Source organism: Ambystoma mexicanum, chromosome 10 (genome assembly GCF_040938575.1).
Source record: "Ambystoma mexicanum isolate Mex_15411 chromosome 10, UKY_AmexF1_1, whole genome shotgun sequence".
Lineage (NCBI taxonomy): Eukaryota > Metazoa > Chordata > Amphibia > Caudata > Ambystomatidae > Ambystoma > Ambystoma mexicanum.
Genome location: NC_090932.1, coordinates 478,494,151 through 478,517,921, shown reverse-complemented (window position 1 = coordinate 478,517,921; position 23,771 = coordinate 478,494,151). Strand labels below are relative to the sequence as shown.

The 23,771-nt window shown below is 42.0% G+C and overlaps 1 protein-coding gene across 1 annotated transcript in view; it reads left to right on the top strand.

The window, feature by feature from the left end:
• The first annotated feature begins 7,440 nt into the window (after nucleotides 1–7,440).
• The window catches only part of LOC138492893 (alpha-1,4-N-acetylglucosaminyltransferase-like), a 218,235-nt gene continuing 201,904 nt past the window's right edge, over nucleotides 7,441–23,771 (top strand). Inside the window, exon 1 of the mRNA XM_069620206.1 lies at nucleotides 7,441–7,845. Within this exon, the coding sequence (XP_069476307.1) occupies nucleotides 7,441–7,845 (405 nt within the window). The remainder of the gene's footprint in view (nucleotides 7,846–23,771) is intronic.

Below are 23,771 nucleotides of genomic sequence, written 5' to 3'. Positions count from 1 at the left end.
GAACTGCAGGTAGCAGGTTCAAATCCAGGCAAGGCTAATTCAGCCCTTTATTAATCAGAGGTTGATAAATGAGTATCAGCTACTTTGGTTGGGAATGGTTGTATGCAAATATGTTCTATGGACAGTGCTTTAGCAAACACGCTATTTAAATAACAAATCATTGTCACATGCTGGGGACATGGAAAAGGAATGTTATCACTTGTTTTCTCAAGTGTTTACACAAAACATTACATCCAACAAACACCATTATCCCTCCATTAGTATCATTTTCTGTATGAGGGCCACTTTTTATAGGTGAGGGCCACTTTTTTGGACGTGTCTGGGCCCCCAACCCTGACTACGGCGCTGTGCCAAACTGCACAGTACATTTTAATTTTTTAATTAAGCATTTTTACCACCTGAGTAGGAACTACATGGTTGCTAAAGGGGAAACGAGGGGGAGCAGAGAAGGGACGGGGGCACTGACAAGCAGCATGCAGGCTGCACGGAACACAGCCTTCTGCGAGGGAATCCAGTCCGCATTGCGGACCTCCTGATTGGCCAGCACCCCTTCCAGGGTGCTAATGGACAATGTTCTTTACACCCTGCAGATGTGAAGGTCAATGCATTCTGCCACTAGTCAATTAGGGGGATGTGTCATTCCAGCCATAGCGGGCCCAGGATTACTGAAAAATTGGGATGCATCAAGCACATAAAGACTAAAACGTTCCTTATATTCCAGGCATTGTACTCGAAGTACATGGGGTGTGTGTGTAATTTCTCTTGTGGTTAATAGGTTGACTTCATTCCAGTACCATTTTTCAGATGTGTGCTCGAACCTGGCAACACACGCTCTCACCTCCATGTTTCTTTGTCAGAGCTTGACAAAGTCGGCAGTCCGAGAGTACTGACTCTGCTGTGGAGAAAGCACTGATTTAAATTATATAACAAAAATTGGTATAATTCTGTAATAGAGGGTTTAAATTTACTAACAGGGGCGTGGACCGAAAAGCAATGTGCCCTGTCAAGTTACTGAGACTCTATTACATTATGCTCTGGTCAGTGAAAAAAAACATTGCTTGCTTTAAGAAATATACATGGCATTGTTTTTCTTTTCTTTGTTTCAGAAGCATTTGCTAATATTAATATGCCCGTTACATCTTTCTGGCACAAGAAGTTGCTCCTAAATTCGCATATGCTTGTAAAGTCTGCACCTGATACTTGACTGTTGACTGGCTAGCAGATGTCCACTGCATTGTTCCTCCAATTGTGAAACTTTAGGTTCCATGTTAGTTTTGGAGGACTCACGAGCTGTCTAGACAATTGATACACACTTTTGAATTACGTTTCAAACCCTTCAGTAATATATAGTTCATAATTTCCTTCTCAATAATTAATTACAATGCTGCTTCATTCTTCTTGAATAAGATTTTGAAAATCAGAGATGGTATGGCCATTTACAGAAAAGACCAACTCTGCTAGTTTGCCTTTTTCAGATGATAAAGTTATGCATACATTGGATTTCTTATCTAATGCAAAATGTGGAAAACTGATCTCTGTGTCAAAAGGCAGCTGGCTACCTGTATGACCTTATTCCTATCAAGAAATGTAAAGAAATCTATTCTGTGATTTTTATCTGAGATTACTTATTTTTGTAATCTCTCACAAGGCTATGCCCTGGACAATCATATTAATGCAGTTATTCTCCTGAAGAAACCTGCACTTCATGATTCAGCAATATTTTTGGCAATTTCACCGCTACTCTACCTTGTGAAACTGTAGGAAAAGGTTGAGGTCTCTAAAACCCATTGTTTTTCTGAGATCCAGGGTCTTTTAAAATCAAATCAATCCGGCTTCTGTACTTTAATGGGTCCTGGAGCCATAACTGTTTGTCCCTGGATGACTTTTGTGAGGTGTCTGTCTCAAGTGGGAGACACAGCCCTGATCCTTTTGGATTAATATGTGGCCCCTGATGCTGTAGCTCACCAGTTTATGATTGAGAGAGCAAAACATTTGATTTTGCGAGCAAAGTTCTGGATTGGGTTAGCTCTTTCTTTACAAACATTTTCCAGGCTGGTTCCCTGGGCCCCTGAGAATACTCCTGCTTCTCTCTGTCCAGTGAAGTAGCACACAGATCAGATATCCCTGCTTTTCTAAAACTTTGATGAGACACCAGCAGCCATTCTAGTTCAATCCTTTATTTTTTGTTTCAACATGTTGGTGGATGTTACAGAAATCATCATTTGGCTGAAGGTGAATAACACACATACACTTAGATCATGCTTGATAGCTGCAGATTGATGGATGTGCTGTAATAGACAGAGGTTGAATGATGGCAAAACAGAGATCTTCCAGGTCAATAATTTAGTAGACTGTTGATCTCAAAATCTTTGTCCTTCTAGAATTTGTATGGGATCTTGTCCCAAACCGATAACGATTGAAGGCATCCTTATCTCTCTCAGCACAGATATCAGCCATTGCTCTGTCTAGTTTTGTTCAGCTTGGACTAGTTCATAAAATGTTTGGCCATTTTCTTGCACTGCCCAAATCACCTTGGTTGATGCACTGTATTGTGCTAATGCTGTTTGTCCTGGTCTTCCTGTCACCTCCATTTTCTTACTGCAAAGTAGGTTGAATCTGCCAGCTGGTCTTCTCAGTCTTTGGCCTTGAAATCACATTTCTTCAAACTTTCTTTGATTCCATTGGCTCCCTGTGCAAGCCATATGTCAACAACGCACTCTGATTGGCTCATAGAGCTGTCCATGATGTGAAGTCTTTATTCCGCATTAACCAAACTACAATGGTGAATACCCTCATGGGGAGTTTTCAGACTCCCTGGCTTTTGCATGCCCTAAGTAGCAGGCAGGTGATATTATTATCAGTTTGTTAGAACATTGCTTCCACTTTCAATCATGGGTGTTTCTAAACTCACAAAATTGTGCACATTGATTATGACCTGGCCTTTCTTGCTATCTAATATTTAGCGTGACACTAGTTTTTCTCTTCATATGCACACTACCTCATTCATTTTTCCATTTAGCACAAGAATAATTTGGGCAATAGTGTTTCCTTCTATTGATATGCATAAATAGAAACAGAAAATAGTAAATGAAGGCAGGAAACCTAAATCAAGCCAGAGGTTAACTCTACCTTTTGGGTGTTCACTTGCAGACCCCTAATCCCTTCCATTGAAATTGGGAAGAGGTCATAGCCCTCTCAAAGTCCACTGGGTTAGTTATATTCCATTTATAATTAATTTGCACCGAGTTCAGTATATATTTAAATGGTGACGATCCTCCATAAAGAAGCTAGCTCCTCGACCAATCACATCCATGTTTACATTCTGCAAGTAGCATGTAATAGATATTTCACAATGTGTCATTCCACACAGGTGTGGAATATGTAACAAGACACTTTTTTTTCCCTCCAAACCGAGGACTCAAGTATCAAGCCCTTCAGAATTCTCTACCACACAGTACTGGAACATGAGCAAAGTAACAAACACTGCTGTTCCTCCTTCCATTGTGCCTGCCTCATCAAAAATGGAGACAATGTAACTGGCAGCTCAGCATCTCCAAAGTCCATGAATGATACAGAGAAAACGTAAGAGTCTCTCACTAAGACTGGGATCCTCATTAGACTGAAGCCAAGAAGCTGCAATCTCAGAGGACCTCAAGAGCAACAACAAATGAATCCTCCTCAAAAACAGGAACTCCAACAGCTGCAAAGCTGCTCAGCCTCCCTCAATACATTATTTTAAAGTAACTCTGAACTCCAAGAGTGTTCCTTCTGCACTGTTAACCTTTTATGAAAGCCAACTCCTCATGGCTTTCACAATCTCTGGCAATCCAGTCTATAGATGTGCCCCTGTGCCTTCCTCCAACTCCACAGTTTCCACTGACAGTGTACCTGGATCCTGACAAAGCTGTACCAGAGAATCCTATTACCTAGGAAAGTAGTTCTATTTATGTAAATTAGTTTTGCAAAGCGAAGGTAATTAGTTACCACTCATTAGTTGTATTGTTTAGGCGTGAACCTCAATAATCAGAGCAGCAGAGTAGTAGTAGTTGGAATGCCACTTTACATTTGGTTGTCTACAATTTGACAAGATGGCATTAATATATGGTGACATTACACAATGATGTCACACATTTATGTGTATACACGATGATGTCATGCATAATGCAATGACTTCCCATGCAGAAAATGTGTGTGTCAAAATATTTGTGTGTAGATATGTTTGCTCAGAATCACTTCCCTGACACCAAGCCTTGACCCTCAGATTGGAAAAATAAAAGTATTTTTAACCCCTTAAGTGCCAAGGGCGAGGTATTGCGTCCTTGGGATTACCACCCTGTTGCCAAGGACGAGATACTTCGTCCTTGGCACTTAAGGGGTTAATGAAACAGCAAACGTTAGAAGGCATTGAATGGCGAAATACCAAAATCACCAAAAAAGGCCTTGGCACTGGGGGTGGAAACCAGGGTTATAAGTCACAAAAGCTCCTCTGCAATCCCATGCTAGCGTTAGAGAGTTAGCCCCTCTACAGTGACTTTACTTTTGTTTTCAGTTATAGACACTTGCAATTTCTCTCTTGTAAACAAGTGACGGCCCCTGTTAAGGACGGTTTAGCCCTAACAAGACAAATGTATTACACGTTCTCCGAAAAGGGTATTGTTTTATGGCATTCACGATAACATTGAAAGCAATCAGTTAAGTGGGCATGTTGCATAGTACTAGGTGGACAGAACTACATTAAATAATTCTGACATAAGCAGACATCAGAGGTATTTGAGCCCTTGTGTGTATTTCTATTTTCCCAGAGATGTGCACATAGAAAATTGTGTACATGGTCCACGTGCATTCATGGCCCATGTAGGTGAGGCATGAGTATATGAGCACTCATGTTGTGGAACACTGTAACATTCGAGACTGAGACATGAATAATTAATTTAGTGCACCAACTTTTTTTCGCAAGAATCATGTATGTCACATTGCACACATCAAGTGCCTCATTTCATTTAGTTGTATCTTAATCATGTGATAGGTCATTCTTTCGGTTGGTGACTGTCTAACCTCTGAAATAATATCCTATATCACCAAAAGGAGAAGGAATGTGTCATGCTAGACGACCTCCGAGCCTCAGAAGAGGACACAGGCTAAACATGTGGAATTCACAGGAAATGCAATGATTAAAGGACTGATGAAAATGTGTTGAAACTGCAAGAAGAAAGAATATGTAATTTTGTTTTTAGGGTGAACTGACAAAGGATGGACATACGCATGCATGTACCATACAGTAAGCAAATAGTGGCTATTGATTCGGATTTTGTGTTTGTTTCTTGATTTACGAGTTTAGTATACAAAATATTTAGTTATTAAACACAAGAGTGGTGTTTTCATATGGGTTGTTTTAGTAACAATTGAGGTTGCACATTTACCTTAGTGGATGTTTGAAGTTGCTTGAAGAGTATTCCCAGCATGTCTTCTTTTTTATTTTCCTGTTCAAGTATGAATAGGCCCCCACAAACCTTTCTTAATACAATATTTATTTTATGTCTGTGTGATCAGTGGTCATATTGTATTTGTAGCCATCAGATTGGCTCTTTTTAAAATATGTATCTTATGAAAACTGTGTGCGTTCGATCTGAACCGAAATTCCATGAGGATTCGACACATGGTTAACATGAGGTCTCATAAACAGCAGTATCTTTCAGAACTCAGAATGTTACAGTTTTAAAATGATACAGGAATGCCATCTGAGCCAACTTTCCTTGCCTGATGTCTGTTTCCTCCCTCTCCCCATAAAACAGCACCACCATGCAATTTGAGGGAGGGAGTGAGGGTGGAAAGGAGAATAATACAAATAATCATAATATTTCTGATAAAAAGACAATAATAAACACTTAATCAGTGCAAGGCATTGCAGAAATGTATGATGAATTGATGAATGAGTGCGAGGAGGAGACAATGATAGTATTGTGAACATGAAAAATAAAAACAGGCCAATCCCTGCCTGATCGAATGGTGCCACCTGTCTCTTAGTGTAAGCATCCACCAGGCCGTAATGTGGCACCATTCTCCACAGATATGCCCTCTTAATACCATAGCATTATTTAAGGAAAATCACAAAGGGCATAGACATACTAGCACATGCACATGAGAGCATTCAGTCTGTTCTGACGAGTTCACAGATTTGAAAGATGTACTCCTCCTTTGTGTCTTTCTTTAACCCATAGCCTCCTGACTCCAAAGCCTAGTTTTCATCTGTTGATTTCAACTGCTCTGACTGGGGTGTGCCTCAACTAGCATTCAGCACACTGCTCACTTTTTCCTTTCCCAGAAAGCCCCAGTGAAGTCTCCGGACTGACTGCGGCACAAGCTCCATGCACGAGAGTTTCTGTTCAAAGAGTTTCTGGCTGAAGCTCAGAGTCTGGACTTTGAACCCAGAATTAGCTCACGTTTTTGATTGTGGACTTCATGCTTGTTATTCAAACAAAGAGACAGAATGGAAGATAGCTCGAGAGCTCGAGAGCAATGCTGTACCCATGCCAACCGGACAATTCTTTACATCATGAATTTGATACCCCAGTTGGATTGACTCATCCCTTTACACATTATTATTATTATTATTATTATTATTATTATTATTATTATTATTATTATTATTATTATTATTATCTCTTCCTGGCATGTACCATTGCTCCTGTCCCATCAGTATGCATGGGAATCAATGATATGATATGATATGGCATTTATAAGGTGCCTGTACACAAGTCTTCCATGTATCAAGCCTTGTGGTGCATGTACTGCAAAAACCTATAATCAAAGCTCACACTGCATTGTGAAACTCCCATAGCTGCTTCTGTGGTCACAGCCTCTTTCTCAAAAGCTTATCATCTCTTATTGATCCACAAAGACCCTAACATTGTTCCTGAAGAAAAGATAAGTGGGACTAGCTGCATGGGATATGCTCTATATAAAGTTTGTGCTAATATGAAGCTAGTTGGGATGATAGCACAGCTGAAAGCCAGCAACCCTGCCAGGTTAGGAGTAAAGGGAGAGATGTGTGCATGACTGCATTCATAGTTTATGTAAGATATGTCACTGAAAGAACATGGATTGAAATACCCAGTCATAATTGATCACTACACCAAGAGCAGTAAATATGAGATTTGAAAGGATCCTTAAACAAAGATAACACATTTGATCAATCATATGTTTATCAATGAAGAGATAATGTGTTACACTAAATATTTCAGCATTTTGTCAACAGTTTTTAGCAGAATGATGCATTAGGTGTGTTGTTTTATTTGTATGTTATGTACTTGTGCAAGGAGTACAATATTCTGCTTTGAAATACAAAATCTTTAGTTGGTCATTTAAACATTTGATTTACATTTTAAATTGATCTTGTCTTTATTTTAGTGGGTCTTTCAGAAAACTCATCAAGAGATGAACATGTGGCTTAAATCTCTTGCTCTGTTGCTTATGGTTCTGAGTTTTTCATTTATCTACTGGCGGACAACCCACAAACAAAATCCCAAACCAACAGGCATCAGGATTACTGATCCTCTGCCAATCACGCTGGAGATGCCCAAAGAATCTGGCATATTCTTCATTGAGACGACAGATAGAATGTTTCCACCATCTCTTGTGGCATGTTCTGTGGAGTCAGCTGCTCGGACATACCCCAACAAAACGGTATACTTCCTCATGAAAGGGCTCACCAATGAAATATCCATAAATATAAACTCAAATTACACTGCCTTGTTGCTGCTGGCTTCTGTGAAAAATGTCAAAATTTTTCCTTTGAGTTTTGAAGAACTGTTCAAAGACACCCCGTTATCGCCTTGGTACCAGAAGGTAAGCACTTTTTAAGTGGTGCAATGTTTGTATTACTTCGCAAACGTCTCCCCTGATTATCCGCATCAACTGTGGCAGAGTTGAATGTATTATGTACAAAGACGTAAAGAAATGTTTGTGTGTACTCATAATGAAACCTTTTGCACCATATACAAAATTGTTCCTGTCAAGGCATTACATATAACAAAATGTGATTCTCTGGATGCACAAATTGCTTACATGTATACATTACCCACAATTTAAGTTTGGGCTTACTAGGTGCTACTGAAAGAGCTGCCCACAAGCTGAAACAATTGTCATGGGAAGTGAAGATAGTCGACAGATGACATTTTAACTGGAAAAAATCTGGTGTTTTTTTTCTTTTACCCACCCTTTGATCATCCAAGGCCAAGCAAGCGCTATGGCTATTCCCACTCAACCGCTTGCACCTCCCCACCCAAAAAAACATCATCCTAAGGATTCCTTGAGCTATGTAAGGGATCAGGAGTAAGAGTCCAACATTATTTTGGGTGCTATAAACTTTTAGTAACAAGGAAAAGAAGTGGGTTGGATGAAATCCTATTGCTCCCTAACTTTACAAGGATGTTCCCTGCCTCAGCAGAGTTAACTAATGTCAGAATGTCCCAAAGTAAAATGTCCTCTGTCTTGTGTCCGAAATCCTAACCTGTCCCTCACATGCTAATATGAATATAAAGTGAACAGGAATGTTTTCCAGCTGCCCTCCTGCAGCTATTTTCCACAATTCCAACTTATAGTTCTAAAAGTGAAAATTAAACAAATCCTGTTCCATCAATCTCAGAGGGGATTTCCTTCTCCTTGAGTTTCTTCACGCTTTCATTGGTATCCAATATCAAGGGGTATGGATCTTCCATTGTCTTTCCACACTTCATCAACAAACAAAGTTTCACTAGTTTCAGGGGGCTTCTCTTCCCCTGATTTCTTTTAACATTCAATAGTTTCCGCTCTCAAGGGGGAAGGGTCATCCATTGACTTTTTCACTGATACAGTTCACAACTCAGGGGGTTTCCCTTCCCCTAAGCACCTTTATACATCCAATGTTTTCCACTCTCAAGGGGTATGGGACTTTCCTTGACTTTCATTGTAACTTTACCAAATCAACAATATATAGTTTCACCAACTTCAGGGGGCTTTCGCCTGAATTTCATTTACATTTCCAACAATTTCCACTTCCAAGAAGTATGGATCTTCGCCTTTTCACAGTGTACACAGTTCACAATTCCAACAGGGAAGGAGACAATCTCCCTTTCCCTAATTTCCACACACTCCAGGTTTTGCTTCATCTCTTCACCTGGTATACCCTCCTGCCAAGACATCTTAATATGCATAAACTCTTGATTTTGACAACACTGAGGGTGACCCCCAGACTTTTCTCCTGTAGTCCAGAGCACTCCCATACTGGGCCTCAATTGTCTGGGCTTCACACCATTTCTTTCGGGTTCCTGATCTGCAGTTCTCGGCACCTGGTACACTCTTCTGCCAGGGCTTGCTTGATTACACACAACCTTCCTTTACTTTCCTCAGTCACACAGTTCTCAACTTTTATATGTTTTCCATAATGCTCTGGGTCTCAGACCCTATCTCATTTACTTCATGCTTTCTTGGCAAATGTCACTCAGGCCCTACTTCCCTGTTCGGTCTTCCCCTGTTCCTATAATTTACCCTTATTGGTGTGTCGTATACCTGCTGAAGCGCCTCACAACCTCTCTCAGTTGGCCGCGGCTTCATGCAGGTGCTTCCAGGACCTTTGTGCTCTCCGATTCCTTCTTCAGTCAGCCGTCGGGTCTGGCAGGCATCACTTCCACTCTGCGCTTCCTGCAGTACCTCCATTTCCCTCCAGCAGCTTCCTCTGCTTACAGCACTTCTGTGGCTAACCTTCGACTTCTAAGCTTCCTTGGACAGCATCTCAAGGCACTTCCCAGCTCGACTCTGCAGCTTACTTCTGTCGATTTACCCAACATCACAAGCAGTTATTCTCTTTCTTCCAAGCTGTTTGGTGCTTTTAAATGTCTCAGCACCTATCACATGCTCACAACAACTAAATCATGTCTGTTGCTCGCCGGCTCCAGTAATCCTCACCACTATAGTCCTCTTTCTCGTCTCAGTGTTCTGTTTTAAATACAAAAAGTCAATTTCACTAACAGGTGAATATTCATTTGGAACAAGTGGGTTGGTTAACAAGCTTTTACAATAGAGCATAGTATCCCTGATAGGATATTCTTATTTGATATGACAACATGCCATGGAGATTTGGGGAGTCCAGAATGAGCTATGACGCTCTAATGGAGAATCGGTTACCATGTTCTATCTAGTGAGTCTACTCCATTCTCCTGTGGCCTATTTCCCCATATGTGGTCTTCCCACAGATAGCCACCCCTAGGGTCAGAGTCAGGTATCTTCTGCCTTTCCCTGGCTATATGAGGGGGGGCTTTCACTGGGGAACCAGTGAAACTTCGCTAGATTCGTCATAGCTAGCTCTGTGCTTTCTGAACAATCTTTTGAAACCTATTGCTTTTATTGCAGCTATAAACCAGCTAAAGCAGTTCCTGGTGAACTAAAACTCTCTTAAAGAGATGGGCCTTCAGCCACTTGATCTAAAAGCAGTAAGTGTGTATGTGCATCTGTTCCTTGCGCAATTATAACATATCTGGGTGCTTTCCCCCCAAACACACAGGAATCTAGCCCCCATCCACCCCACCACCACCCTCTCTTGTGGTTGTGGGACTTTGTAGCAATCAGTGATTTCACACCCAGAGGCACTTTTTCCTTTTCACCAGCTTGCCTTCCTTGCCCAAAGAATTCCCCACAACCCCCCACCAGAGACACACTTACACGCATGCACATCTACATATAGCAGCTCCCCCTACCCCACCCTCTCTCCCTTCTTTCCCCGTCGCAAGCATTCCCCTTCTTCCCCACAAAGGCATACAGACATACAGACAGACAGACACACACACACACAACCCCAAGCCCTTTTCCCTCCCAAAATAAAACTACCAACTGGGAGGGACTTCCATCCCCCAAAGCTGTCCAATTAGTCATTCTATATCTATCTTCTGTTAATTTAATAAAGCTAAAAAGATATTTTCACTCAAGACCAAATATTCACCATAATCACGATGACAGTGATTAAGGATACTTATGTTACCATTGGTCTCATCACAAGTTTGGCGCTAAATAAGCGCATGACTGCCGGGTACCAATAGCATTAACGCCGGGTCGCTTGGCGGTATAATCACAACCTGGCCTGCACACGCCCCTGACTCTGACAGTAATGCTATTGGTGCCAGGCGGTCAAAGTACCGAAATAAGGACTACCAGCCAAAAACCGGTGCTAATAGTGCTACCGCTGGTGAACCCGACGCTATTAGCGCCAGCGGAAATAACGTCACCGCTGGAACGGGAAGCATTGAGTTGGTCATTTTGAAAAACACAATCCATTAAATATCACCACTTCCTGCAGACATTCAGCACTGAAGACCATCGCATCAGAAAGCCCAAATTTAGTAAGGATGAGCTTGTGCTCCTCACAGATGACGTAGTGACCCACTGTGAGGAGCTGTATGGAGCCAGGCAAAGAAAGACCAGTCGGCAGCGGCAGACTGCAACATGGAACAACATTGCCCAGAAGGTCACAGCAGTTGCCAAGCCCCAGTCGAAGAGAGAGATCTACTGCCCATTCGTTGCTTGGAGAAGCGACTGACCCTGAGGGCATTGGAGGCAGATGAGCGAAGAGCTCAAGAGGGAAAACATTTAGGAAGAGAGAGTTGAAGGTATGGAGGCCCAAGGCCCCAGACAACCTTGTGGATGATGCAGAGGGTTTGGAACTTAAACCTCGCAGCCACTGGGAGCCAGTGCAGAGATTTCAGTCCTGGAGACATACAATCCCTGGGCTTGAGGCCAAGGACAAGTCCTGCAGTCCTGTTCTGGATGAGTTGCACAGGGCGTAGAAGCAGTCAGATTTAGAAAGAGGCTGTTGCAGTAGTCCAGCCTGGAGAGAACCAGAACTCTGGAGACAGTGAGCTTCTGCGGGAAGGAAAGGAAAGGAAGAATACCTCTGAGGAGGTGCAGCTGGCAGGATTGCTGATTGCAACCAAACTCTCTAAGAACTTCAACGTGTTCCCATGTAAGTCTCCAACACATTACATCCAAGTGGTAAGGCTTGAAAAAGATAAATACTCAATGATATTAATAAACGTATACTGGGGCAGAGCTCAGCTCATGCTGGATGTGTTTTTTACACATATGGAAACAATACTTAACATATTGTTGGAATCGAATGTAAACTTTGTCATGATTGTGGGAGATCTGAATATACATCTGACCTCTACCCCAAATAGCCAATGGAAACCAGAAGAAATAGGAGTAAGCTAATGAAAGAAAGGCAATACATTATGCTTAATGATGCTGTGGAAGGGTACAACCCTGCCCAGCACACTTGGCAAAGAGGGTCTTCGAAGGCACAATTGATTATATTTACACAAATCGTGAATTCTTAAATTTAGTAGACTCCCTCGTCATACAATCACACAAGCATAGTGATTATAGTCAACTCTGTTTGTCGTGGACATGGGAAATGATAAGCAATATAAAAGAAAAAAATCCATATTGTGGCCAAATCATGGCTAGCAATGGGAGAAATCATCTTAGATGGTCAGAAACAATGCTGATCGATTTTGATAACTCCCTGGCCACTACTCAAGGAAATTGCTATATAACTTCTATGCAAAAATATGTGCAGATAATGAGTCATTTTCGAAAATGTGGTCATAAAAACATGCATGTTTTTGATTGGGTACTGAAAGACATGGGTACTAAAAGACAAAAAAACAGCTTTAAAAAGATCTATCCGTGAACTAAAGCATCTTCCCCTATTGGATGGAGTGATCCAAACTAAACATCTTAAATCACAATACAAGAACTGCTTATGAGGGCAGAAAGCTCACCAGTTTCAACAAGACAGCGAGCAACTGCAAAGGCGTATGTCAACAAAATCTTCGGCCGACATATGGGTGCTGTTGAATGAAGCCACATTTCAGTCGCAACCATCGACACAATTGAACCCTGTTTCGGAAAGAACATGGAGTAAATACTACAGGAGAATTTATCAAGCTCCCTTCCCTGAAGGTAATTTTAATATAGATAAGGGAAAGTGGAACCACACAATAAACATTGATCGAGCTGATCTTTTACATTACATCTCCAAGTTAAATCTTACGCGAGCATCCGGGCCAGATGGCCTTGACAATAGCATGCTCAAAAAGCACCCAGACATATGGGCATCAATTTTGGAAAAATATTCACTAAAGTCTTGGCTATGGGTCAACTCCCTACATCATGGAAACAATCAATAATTATTCCTCTGTTTAAGAAGGGGATAGAAAAGATCCTAACTCATAAAGGCCCATTGCCTTACTTGACTGTCCAGGAAAAATATTTGCGGGGATGTTCCTGAAAGAATTCAATCAGTGGCTAACGATAAGAAACCTTCGAGACCCATATCAAACTGATTTTATAGCGGGCCTAGGAACAAGCATCAATTTGTTAACTTTAAATTCCATTAAAGCCCAGAATAACAAAAAAGCAGCCACTGTACCTAGCGTTCGTAGACTTTCGGACCACCTTTGACTCAGTGCCAAGGGAGTTATTATTTCGGAAGCTGATGGACAAAATTGTCCCTGGAACATTTTGAAATGGTTGATAGAATTCTATCAAGACACACAAATTCAAATAAGATTGAGTCAAGACGGTACACTGTCCAATTCTATACAGACTTGGAGGGGGCTGAAGCTAGGTTGTATATTGGCTTCAGGCCTCTTTAATTTCTATATTTCTGACAAAGGCTTGGTATTTGCTAATGTTATCACTGATGCACCTAAATTGGGTGGAGGGTTTGCAGTTGGTTGGAGTTGTCTGGGTCGGGACTCCCTACCTTCCGCGCACCTTTCTTTAGGGACACTTGGTAAGTCAACCTGCAGCCTTGCACCTGGTTCGTCTGGGGACCAACTCCAGGGTTCCCAATTTGCTAAATGATTGGATGGGATGACCCACCTGCGGACAGTGGAAGGCGCTGGGGGGATTCAATAGTCCCAGAATATAGCAGTAGCGCTTAGGTATTGGTTCCTGGTCAGATCAGAGGAGTCATGGTAGTGTTTAAAATTTGTTTGCTTTATTATTGCTTTTGCAATTCCACAAGGCAATTTAGAAACATCATAGTGGCGGCTAAGGCCAGTCGTGGAAATTTGGTGAGTGCAAACAGCCCTTGCAAATTTTCTGCATTTTTTGATTTTGACTTCGTCTTGGTGGTTTCTTGATATTTCATGCATGATTTTGTAATTTTTTTCCTTTTTTGCCGTTGGAGAGGTACTTGATTCTATAACAGTTTTTAGTTCATCAATCTCTACAACAAGTCGTTTGTGAGCCCTGTCGGCATGTTCGATTAGGAATTCCATCATTATTTTGGAACCCATGATCAAATTCTCTTCCCATTTAGCTGCTAAATCAGCGTCATCTGGGTTGGTAAAGTCTGGAAAAATAATGATTCTCACTCCCCTCGGGATTTTCTCTTGTTCAAGGTAAGATTGGAGAGTAAATCTCTGCCATAATTTATTTATTTCCTTGGTACATAGTCGTTCTAGTTTGAGAAATTGTTGCCTTAGATTGTCCGGCACCCTTGGAGTGGGGGGAAAGGCATGTACAGTAGATCCTTTAGCAGAAAAGAGGTTTTTAGTGTCATTAATCCTTGATTCAAGATACTCAGCCATGGTAGGCTTGGGTGCTGCAGAGGTCAGGTCCCTGAGTTTGGGTTTGCAGTTGATTGGAGTTGTCTGGGTCGGGACTCAATACCTTCCGCGCACCTTTCTTTAGAGACACTTAGTAAATCAACCCGCAGCCTTGCTCCTGGTTCGTCTGGGGACCAACTCCAGGGTTCCCAATTTGCTAAATGATTGGATGGGATGACCAACCTGTGGATAGTGTAAGGCGCTGGGGGATTCAATAGTCTCAGAATATAGCAGTAGCGCTTAGGTATTGGTTCCTGGTCAGATCAGAGGAGTCATGGTAGTGTTTAAAATTTGTTTGTTTATTATTGCTTTTGCAATTCCACAAGGCAATTTAGAAACATCATGGTGGCGGCTAAGGCCAGTCGTGGAAATTTGGTGAGTGCAAACAGCCCTTGCGAATTTTCTGCATTTTCTGATTTTGACTTCGTCTTGGTGGTTTCTTAATTTTTCATGCATGATTTTGTATTTTTTTTTCCTTTGTTGCCGTTGGAGAGGTACTTGATTCTATATCAGTTTTTAGTTGATCAATCTCTACAAGAAGTCATTTGTGAGCCCTGTCGGCATGTTCGTTTAGCAATTCCATCATTATTTTGGAACCAATGATCAAGTTCTCTTCCCATTTAGCTGCTAAATCAGCGTCATCTGGGTTGGTAAAGTCTGGAAAGATAATGATTCTCAATCCCCTCTGGATTTTCTCTTGTTCAAGGTAAGATTGGAGAGTAAATCTCTCCCAGAATGTATTTATTTCCTTGGTACATAGTCATTCTAGTTTGAGAAATTGTTGCCTTAGATTTTCCGGCGCCCTTGGAGTGGGTGGAAAGGCATGCACTGTAGATCCTTTCGCAGAAAAGATGTTTTTAGTGTCATTAATCCTTGATTCAAGATACTCAGCCATGGTAGGCTTGGGTGCTGCAGAGGTCAGGTCCCTGAGTTTGGGTTTGCAGTTGATTGGAGTTGTCTGGGTTTGGACTCCCTACCTTCCGCGCACCTTTCTTTAGGGACACTTGGTAAGTCAACGCGCAGCCTTGCTCCTTGTTCGTCTGGGGACCAACTCCAGGGTTCCCAATTGGCTAAATGATTGGATGGGATGACCAACCTGGGGATAGTGGAAGGCGCTGGGGGATTCAATAGTCCCAGAATATAGCAGTAGCGCTTAGGTATTGGTTCTTAGTCAGTTCAGAGGAGTCATGGTAGTGTTTAAAATGTGTTTGCTTTATTATTACTTTTGCAATTCCACAAGGCAATTTAGAAACATCATAGTGGCTGCTAAGGCCAGTCGTGGAAATTTGGTGAGTGCAAACAGCCCTCGCGAATTTTCTGCATTTTCTGATTTTGACTTCGTCTTGGTGGTTTCTTAATGTTTCATACATGATTTTGTAATTTTTTTCCTTTGTTGCCGTTGGAGAGGTACTTGATTCTATATCAGTTTTTAGTTCATCAATCTCTACAACAAGTCGTTTGTGAGCCCTGTCGGCATGTTCGATTAGCAATTCCATCATTATTTTGGAACCCATGATCAAGACCTCTTCCCATTTAACTGCTCAATCAGCATCATCTGGGTTGGTAAAGTCTGGAAAGATAATGATTCTCAATCCCCTCGGGATTTTCTCTTGTTCAAGGTAAGATTGGAGAGTAAATCTCTCCCAGAATTTATTTATTTCCTTGGTACATAGTCGTTCTAGTTTGAGAAATGTTTTGCCTTAGACTGTCCGGCGCCCTTGAGATACTCCCCCTCGATACTCAGCCATGGAATGCAGAAAATTTGCAAGGGCTGTTTGCACTCACCAAATTTCCACGACTGGCCTTAGCCGCCACTATGATGTTTCTAAATTGCCTTGTGGAATTCCAAAAGCAATAATAAAGCAAACAAATTTCAAACACTACCATGAGTCCTCTGATCTGACCAGGAACCAATACCTAAGCGCTACTGCTATATTCTGGGACTATTGAATCCCTCTGGCGCCTTCCACTATCTGCAGGTTGGTCATCCCATCCAATCATTTATCCAATTGGGAACCCTGGAGTTGGTCCCCAGACGAACCAGGAGCAAGGCTGAGGGTTGACTTACTAAGTGTCCCTAAAGAAAGGTGCGCGGAAGGTAGGGAGTCCCGACCCAGACAAATCCAATCAACTGCAAACCCAAACTCAGGGACCTGACCTCCGCAGCACCCAAGCCTACCTTGGCTGAGTATCTTGAATCAAGGATTAATGACACTAAAAACCTCTTTTCTGCGAACGGATCTACAGTACATGCCTTTCCACCCACTCCAAGGGCGCCGGACAACCTAAGGCAACAATTTCTCAAACTAGAACGACTACGTACCAAGGAAATAAATAAATTCTGGGAGAGATTTACTCTCCAATCTTACTTAGAACAAGAGAAAATCCCAAGGGGATTGAGAATCATTATCTTTCCAGACTTTACCAACCCAGATAACGCTGATTTAGCAGCTAAATGGCAAGAGAACTTGATCATGGGTTCCAAAATAATGATGGAATTGCTAATCGAACATGCCGATAGGACTCACAAACGACTTGTTGTAGAGATTGATCAACTAAAAACTGATATAGAATCAAGTACCTCTCCAACGGTAACAAAGGAAAAAAAATTACAAAATCATGTATGAAATATTAAGAAACCACCAAGACGAAGTCAAAATTAGAAAATGCAGAAAATTCGCTAGGGCTTTTTGCACTCACCAAATTTCCACGACTGTCCTTAGCCGCCACTATGATGTTTCTAAATTGCCTTGTGAAATTGCAAAAGCAATAATAAAGCAAACAAATTTTAAACACTACCATGACTCCGCTGATCTGACCAGGAACCAATACATAAGCACTACTGCTATATTCTGGGACTATTGAATCCCCCCAGCGCCTTCCATTATTCGCAGGTTGCTCATCCCATCCAATAAATCGGAGGAGAGTTGGTGAAATGGCTATTATATGCTAATAATCTTATTCTCATCACAAAAACACAGAGGGGCCTAGGCAATATGCTTGAAGCACTACAAAAATATGCTTGTGACAACATGTTAGTAATTAATACTAAGAAAACCCAAATAATCCAATTTGGCAATTTAAGACAGCGAAATGCGCCAAAAAGATGGCAATTAGATAAGATTGAATTAAAAACAGTCTCAGCTTACATTTATCTAAGTGTCAATGTAAACAGCCATCCTAAAGACTAAACATATGAAATAAGTCTAGGATTAAAATGGAAGCAAATACCGTTGCAAGCTTCTATCATCAATGCCAGATATTGTAAATTCTCTGTCATTCCAATCTTAATCTACTATAAACAGAAGGCAATGGCAATACTATTGTATGGTGCAGAAACCAAACAATCAAAGCCAGATGGCTTTTGGGATAGAATGGAGGTTCAATGCTGGAAACGAATGGTAACGTTCCCCTCTTCCACCCCAATTGCTATATTGAGGCATGAGCAGGGCTTGATATCCCTCCATGCAAATTATAAATGGAAAATGTGTTTGCTATATCGGAAAGCTTGGCAGAAAGGGCAGACAATGGACTTCTATCTATTCTATCCAACTATATTAACAATTCCAAAGATTCATATATTAAAATTTGAAAATCGAAGGTCCAGGAATCCATGCATGATGCAGATCTAACTCAGGAATTATTGCTTGATAATCCTATAAGGGCTAAGGTTAAAATGTGGGAAAATGATTGGATTAAAACTAGAGTTAATGCCTCAAGTACAAAGAGTTTAAAAACAATCCTTTTGTTAGTAAACGTCATGGGGAAATGGAATATTATCTCAAAAAATCACACAGTCCTCTTCATTGTGCTGGATTAATGTGCGTTGACTTAATTTGTGTCATACTAGAGATGTTATGGCAAGATGGTATCTGCTTAAACAAATAAATAAAATGTGTTGGTTCTGTCAAAACATAGAAGAAACACTAAAACATATAATGGTAGAGTGTCAGAGTCTAATGTCACTGAGAATTAATTATTTTAAGAAATATTTTGAAGACTATTGGCCTCATTACACGGTAGGCGGTAACCATGGCGCTATTAGCGCCATGGTTGCCGCCGGTATTTTACCACGTCCGCCTTGGTGGATGGTGGAATTAACCCCCTACTCCAAGGTTAGCGGGGGCGGTAATTCCCCATTCACCAAGGCCCTTTCCCATTCCCATTTTTGCCCCCATAGGGCATAATGTGAATGGTGAAGGCGCTAATTACGGTACCGCAAATTGCGGTACCGTAATTAGCACCAAGGTCCCTTTGCGGGTTGGTTTTTTAACGCCTGCTAAAAGCAGGCGTTAAAGTACCAACCCGCAAAGGACCTCGTAATAAGGTGGTAAGGGTTAACGGTCACCGGTACCCTTACCGGTGACCGTTAACCCTTACCGCCTACTGTGTAATGAGGACCTATGTTAGCACTGACCAACATTAGAACCAAATCGTTGGGTTATGCAACTAGAAACTTTTTACAGGAACTTAAATTGGAAAATGAGGAGTTAGAGTAATTCAAAATAATCAAGAAAAAGTGAAAAATTGGAACACTTGATTGAAATAATGTTCATTGTGCTTAATTGTAATTGTCATATTGTGCTAAAAAATGTATTCTTCTATTTGTTATTTTAATCAGTTTTTTTTAAACTTAGGAATTGTGTCTTTACAAATTAACGTGATGTACACTTTGTATTCTATTCTCTTGATATTTTAATGTTAATTGTACACAGGGGATCGCCATAGTGTGAGCCTATCAAATGCCAGACCAAAGTTTGCTTGACTGCAAGCAATTAGCCTTCCTGCAGCAAGTGACGCTGCTCTGATCCAATGATTAACGAGCTGTAGCTTTTCTGGGTCTTTGGCTTTTTGACCAACCACACTCAGGTTCAGCCGATGCACCCCTCGCCTCTACAGCGAATTACAGGGCATTGCTCTCAGTTCCTTTGTTTGTGACACCCAAACCATGAATCAGCCTTCGTAAAGACGGCTCGCACTTAGCGGTTCATTACCCATGGCAGGGCCACCGCGTCCAATTCACTGATATTGATATTGATATTGATATTTTATTTCTATTGTGCTCATACACAAGTGTTTCAGAGCGCGACAAGGCAAGGGAAGGCGAACAGGGGAGAACAAAAACAACGATCTTACTAGGCCCAGTGACATTGAGAACGTGCAAGTGCAGGGTAGAGGGGTAAGGGGAGAAGTGCATGGAAGGGGGAACAAAAGGAGAGTGCAGAGCGAGAAGGAAAAAACAAAAATAATAATAAAATAATAAATAAAAAGGCAACAAACAATGGGAGTGCAGCCAGCAAGTGGCAAGTGCTGGGTTTATGGCAGCAGGCCATGTAGGTCTGAAAGAGCAGGAAGAAAAGGGGAGGGATGTATGGGTACAGATACAGACCCCAGTGCAGGGGGTGGCCCGGAGGCAGTGCGTGAGGGTGGCAAGATCAGCAGGTACCTGGGCACAGAGGACAGAGGGTGGCTAGGTGCATGGTGCCGAGGGAGATTAGAATCAACAGGGGAGAGGAGCGGAGAAGGCAGAAGCAAAGAGGAAGGTTTTGAGGTGCTTCAGGAACTGGAGATGGTTCTCCTCAAGTTTTAGAGTGTCAGGGAGGCTGTTCCAGAGGGAGGCCCCAGCCAAAGACAGAGATCTACCCCAAGCTTGTTTCTTTGAGAAACGACTGACCCTGATGGAGTTAGAGGTAGAAGAGCAGAGTGCTCGAGATGGGAGGTATTTGCAGAGGGATAGCTGAAGGTATGTTGGACCCAGGCCCCAGAAAGCCTTGTGGACAATGCAGAGGGATTTGAATTTAATCCTTGCATCCACTGGGAGCCAATGGAGAGATTTCAGAGCTGGAGAGATACGATCCCAGGGCTTGAGACCAAGGACAAGTCTTGCAGTCCTGTTCTGGATAAGTTGTAAATGGCGGAGAGTAGAGACAGGTAGATTAAGAAAGAGGCTGTTGCAATAGTCCAACTTAGAGAGAACCAGAGCTTGGGAAACAGTGAGCTTCTGGGGGAATTAGAGGAAAGGAAGAACACGTCTGAGGAGGTGCAGTAGGTTGTTTGACTTTTTTGATACATCAGCGATGTGGGCGGAGAAGGAGAGTGTGGAATCAAAACGTGGGGATAGGAGTAGGGCCAAGGGATGCCGGCCAGAGAGTGAGGGGAAAGGAAGGTGATGGTGTGCCAATGAGTAGGATCTCTGTCTTGCTGGCATTAAGACAAAGATTGTTGGCGGATCAAAACTGATCGGACTGAAACCAGAACTTCATGAACAGAATACGGACAAGTATGCAAGGTGAGCACCTGCTTATTATTACCTGCACACAACACCACAGAAACGAGCCTGCATTGGTTCAAACAGAAATGCCTTTGTCCGCGTAGCATTTTATCCAAATCCAGAGCATTTATCCAAACTCATAGCTTATCCCTATTTTATCCACTAGGATACACAAAATCAGAAGACTTTGTCATCCACTTGGGACTGTAAGATTGGAGCCAATAACTAGAACGGTCAAATTTTACAAGTCGCCAATCTTCACTGAGGTTTACAATTGAGGTGCCTTGTTGCTCCCTTATCACAAAAAGATTTTTCATTTAACATTTTTGCCAAGACAATGCAATACAAATAAAATACTGTCCCTTTTGAAAATATGCAATAAAAGACCGACCTTTGGTTTGATTACGATTTCAGAATTACAACACCTCCTTTGAGACCTGAACCTGTTTGTCTTCTTGCCCGTGGCGTGTGCCTCGAACCAGAGGGGTACCACAGCCAGGTTCCAGCGAGCACACACATATTTTTGCTCTCTACTAGGGTAAGAATTCTCCCCTCTGAATTTTTGCAATGCAATCTAAAATATGAGATTTATTCCAGTTTAGCCCACAAGACTCTGAAAACAATCTTTTTGTTATACCTAATGTAAGTTACAATCTTCAGGATCACGTAATCACTAGAAATCACACACCTGTTTCTCTGGGGAACTGAGGTTACAGGACTGGATCTCCTTACTTGGGACAAATTTAGAGACCACCTGGTTGTCCCTCTGATCCCCTGCCCAAGGCTTGGAAACAGAGAGACTTCCAGGGAAACCCCAAAGGGAAAAAACCCTGTGCAGGGCGGCTTGAGAGCAAAGATCCGTGTAATGACTCCTGTTCTACTGGATGATTCACTCTGCACTCAGCCTGAAGTTGGAAGGTCGATGATAGGCGGTGTTCACTAGAGCACACAACAATAGAAGGTTTAGGGTAGATTCTTAGGGCTGGCACTGTACTAAAGAGTGAACCCGATCTTACCCCCTCCCTATATCTGTTTACCCCTGCAAATGTGCGATGACAAAGTGTGGAATGCTTCAAAGGAATAAACGCACGGGCGGATATAGAATCCAAGACCAAAGACAAATAGAAGAGTAGAGTACCTTATCTCTAATGAGGAAATTCCTCTGCGGAATGTATAGATCTGAAAATAAGCTTACCGCTAGACGATTGGTAAGCTCCTAGTTCGGGAAAGGATTCTTGTCGGAGCGAGATGCTGGGGATGTGGATGCTACAAGCTGGGTCTGAAAGTATAGACAAAGCGATAAGCCCGGCGATCGGGAGTCACCTACCGAATCCGAAACTGATCGTAAGATTAGAGGAAAGAACCGACTATTTGCGAATGAGGCATCAGAATCCCTGAAGGTAATCAGACTCGAAGAAAGAGGGCTCGACCGTGTCTCCAAACTGGGAGATACCGAAATCTATAGTAAAGTAGGATAGAACAACAGAGGTAAAGATTAGAATTGCAGTACAGTACAGAGGTTTAGAATGAGAGAGAGTTGCTTAAGTAATAAGCACGTAACCAGCGTAAATACTGCCTAACAAACTCATGGAGCATGGCGGAACTCCTTGGAGAGTAGCAACACGAAATGCACTGAATCCCGTATGTGGATATACTCTTCCGGAAGTAGGCATTTCTTGCTGTGAGTCTTTCCGGACTGAATTCACTAGACCGGATCTCAAGACTACGCTGAACTCCATATTGAAGGAATCCCACTTCAGGTAAGGCTCAGAAGCCGGGTTAGGAATGCCAGTAGCAATATTCATGACAGTATGCCCCCTTTTAGGGGAAGAACCCCCTGGTTTTCCCAGATGCTGAGTATGGAATCTCCTTATCAACCTAGATGCATGAATGGATGATTGGGGTTCCCAGGTTCTATCTGCTGGAGAATATCCCTTCCAATCAACTAAGTATTGAATTTTCCGATGATGATAACGTGAGTCACAAATATCTGCCACTTCGTATTTGGAGTCAGTGTTGGTTAAGATTGGAGGTGGACGTTCTGTGACCTTGCGACTGAATGAATTCCGTACATCCAATTTCAATTGTGATACATGAAGTAATGGATGTATGCGATTTCAGGTTTTAGGAAGGCGAAGTCTAAATGCTGCCTTCCCCACCTTTTCTAAGACCCGGAAATGTCCCCAGAATTTGGGGGAGAGATTGGATGGGAGCAGTCTTCTAGGAAGAAATCTGGAAGATAACCATACCCATGTGCTTGGCTGAATGTCTGGGGCCATTATTCTATGACGGTCTGCAAATCTTTTCCTGGTTTACTGGGCTTTCTTTAAAGCCACTTTGGCAGTCTTCTGGCATTCTTGAATTTGTGTTAATAGATGGTCTACATCTGGAAATGATGAAGAGGATATCCATAGGTACAGAAAAAAGGAGACATTCCAATGGCTGAACGAAAGGCATAATTATATGCGAATTCAGCGAATGGCAAAAGCTCCTTCCAATTATCCTCGGCTGCATTGACATAACTATGGAGGTATTCTTCCAGGGTCTGATTTAACCTTACTGTTTGACCGTTGGATTGTGGATGATAACCAGAACTGAATGCTTGTGAAATTCCCAACAGCTGACATACTTGCTTCCAGTATCGGGAGGGATACTGTGATCCTCTATACGAAATTATAGTTTCAGGAAGTCCATGCAAAGTGAAGATCTGTGACAAGAAGATTCTGGCCATTTTGGCAGCGGAAGGAATCCCCGATAGAGGGATGAAATGAGACATCTTTGTGAACGTGTCTATGGTAACCATTATTGCTGTACATCCACTAGATTTTGGAAGCTCGACAATAAAGTCTGTAGAA